The 585-nt window shown below is 67.2% G+C and overlaps 1 protein-coding gene across 1 annotated transcript in view; it reads left to right on the forward strand.

Annotated features, from left to right (window-relative positions):
- Positions 1-585, forward strand: part of H696_00095 (hypothetical protein) — a gene marked incomplete at both ends in the record, with an annotated part of 5,833 nt that overhangs the window by 1,253 nt on the left and 3,995 nt on the right. Inside the window, one exon of the mRNA XM_009493926.1 lies at positions 61-471. Coding sequence (XP_009492201.1) covers positions 61-471 — 411 coding nt within the window. The remainder of the gene's footprint in view (positions 1-60; positions 472-585) is intronic.

Genomic DNA, 585 nt, shown 5'->3' on the forward strand with positions numbered 1-585 from the left:
CCTCCCCCACCTCCTCCCCCTGACGTGCCTTGCGCTTGCAGAGGCAACCGCGGCGGCAAGCTATGCCATCTCCCCGGGTCGACGCTTCCGACTGCTCGGCGCCGGCCTCCCCCACAACGGAGACTTCCTGCTCGACGTCCTCTCTGATTGTTGAGCCCGCCCTCTCGCCGCGATCCGTATCACCGGTCCCGTCCGCTGGCCCGTGTGGCGGCGGCATGTCGGCCGACAGCGAGGCACCCCCCGCCGGCTTGGCCGACACACATGACGATTCCGAGCTCAGTGTCATTGCATACACCAATGTGGCGGCCTGCTCCACAGTCACGGCTACCACCGGCGCTGCTTGCGATGCTGCCACCGCCACGACTGACGAGGAGGTCGAGGAGGGCGATGACACCGACACCGAGGAGAGCGATGATGACGATAGCTCCTCGGACTCCGGCGACTCGGTTGTCGACCTGGGCGAGGAGCGGGGTACGCCTCCTGCGCCCACTTGCTGCCCTTCCTCTCGTGAATCGCCTTGGTCCTCTTCCAACCCTCTCTGACCATTTCCCTGGCCCCTGCCTGCTCTGTCCCTCCCCCCCCCCC

The sequence above is a fragment of the Fonticula alba genome (genome assembly GCF_000388065.1).
Source record: "Fonticula alba strain ATCC 38817 unplaced genomic scaffold supercont2.1, whole genome shotgun sequence".
Taxonomy (NCBI): Eukaryota; order Rotosphaerida; family Fonticulaceae; genus Fonticula; species Fonticula alba.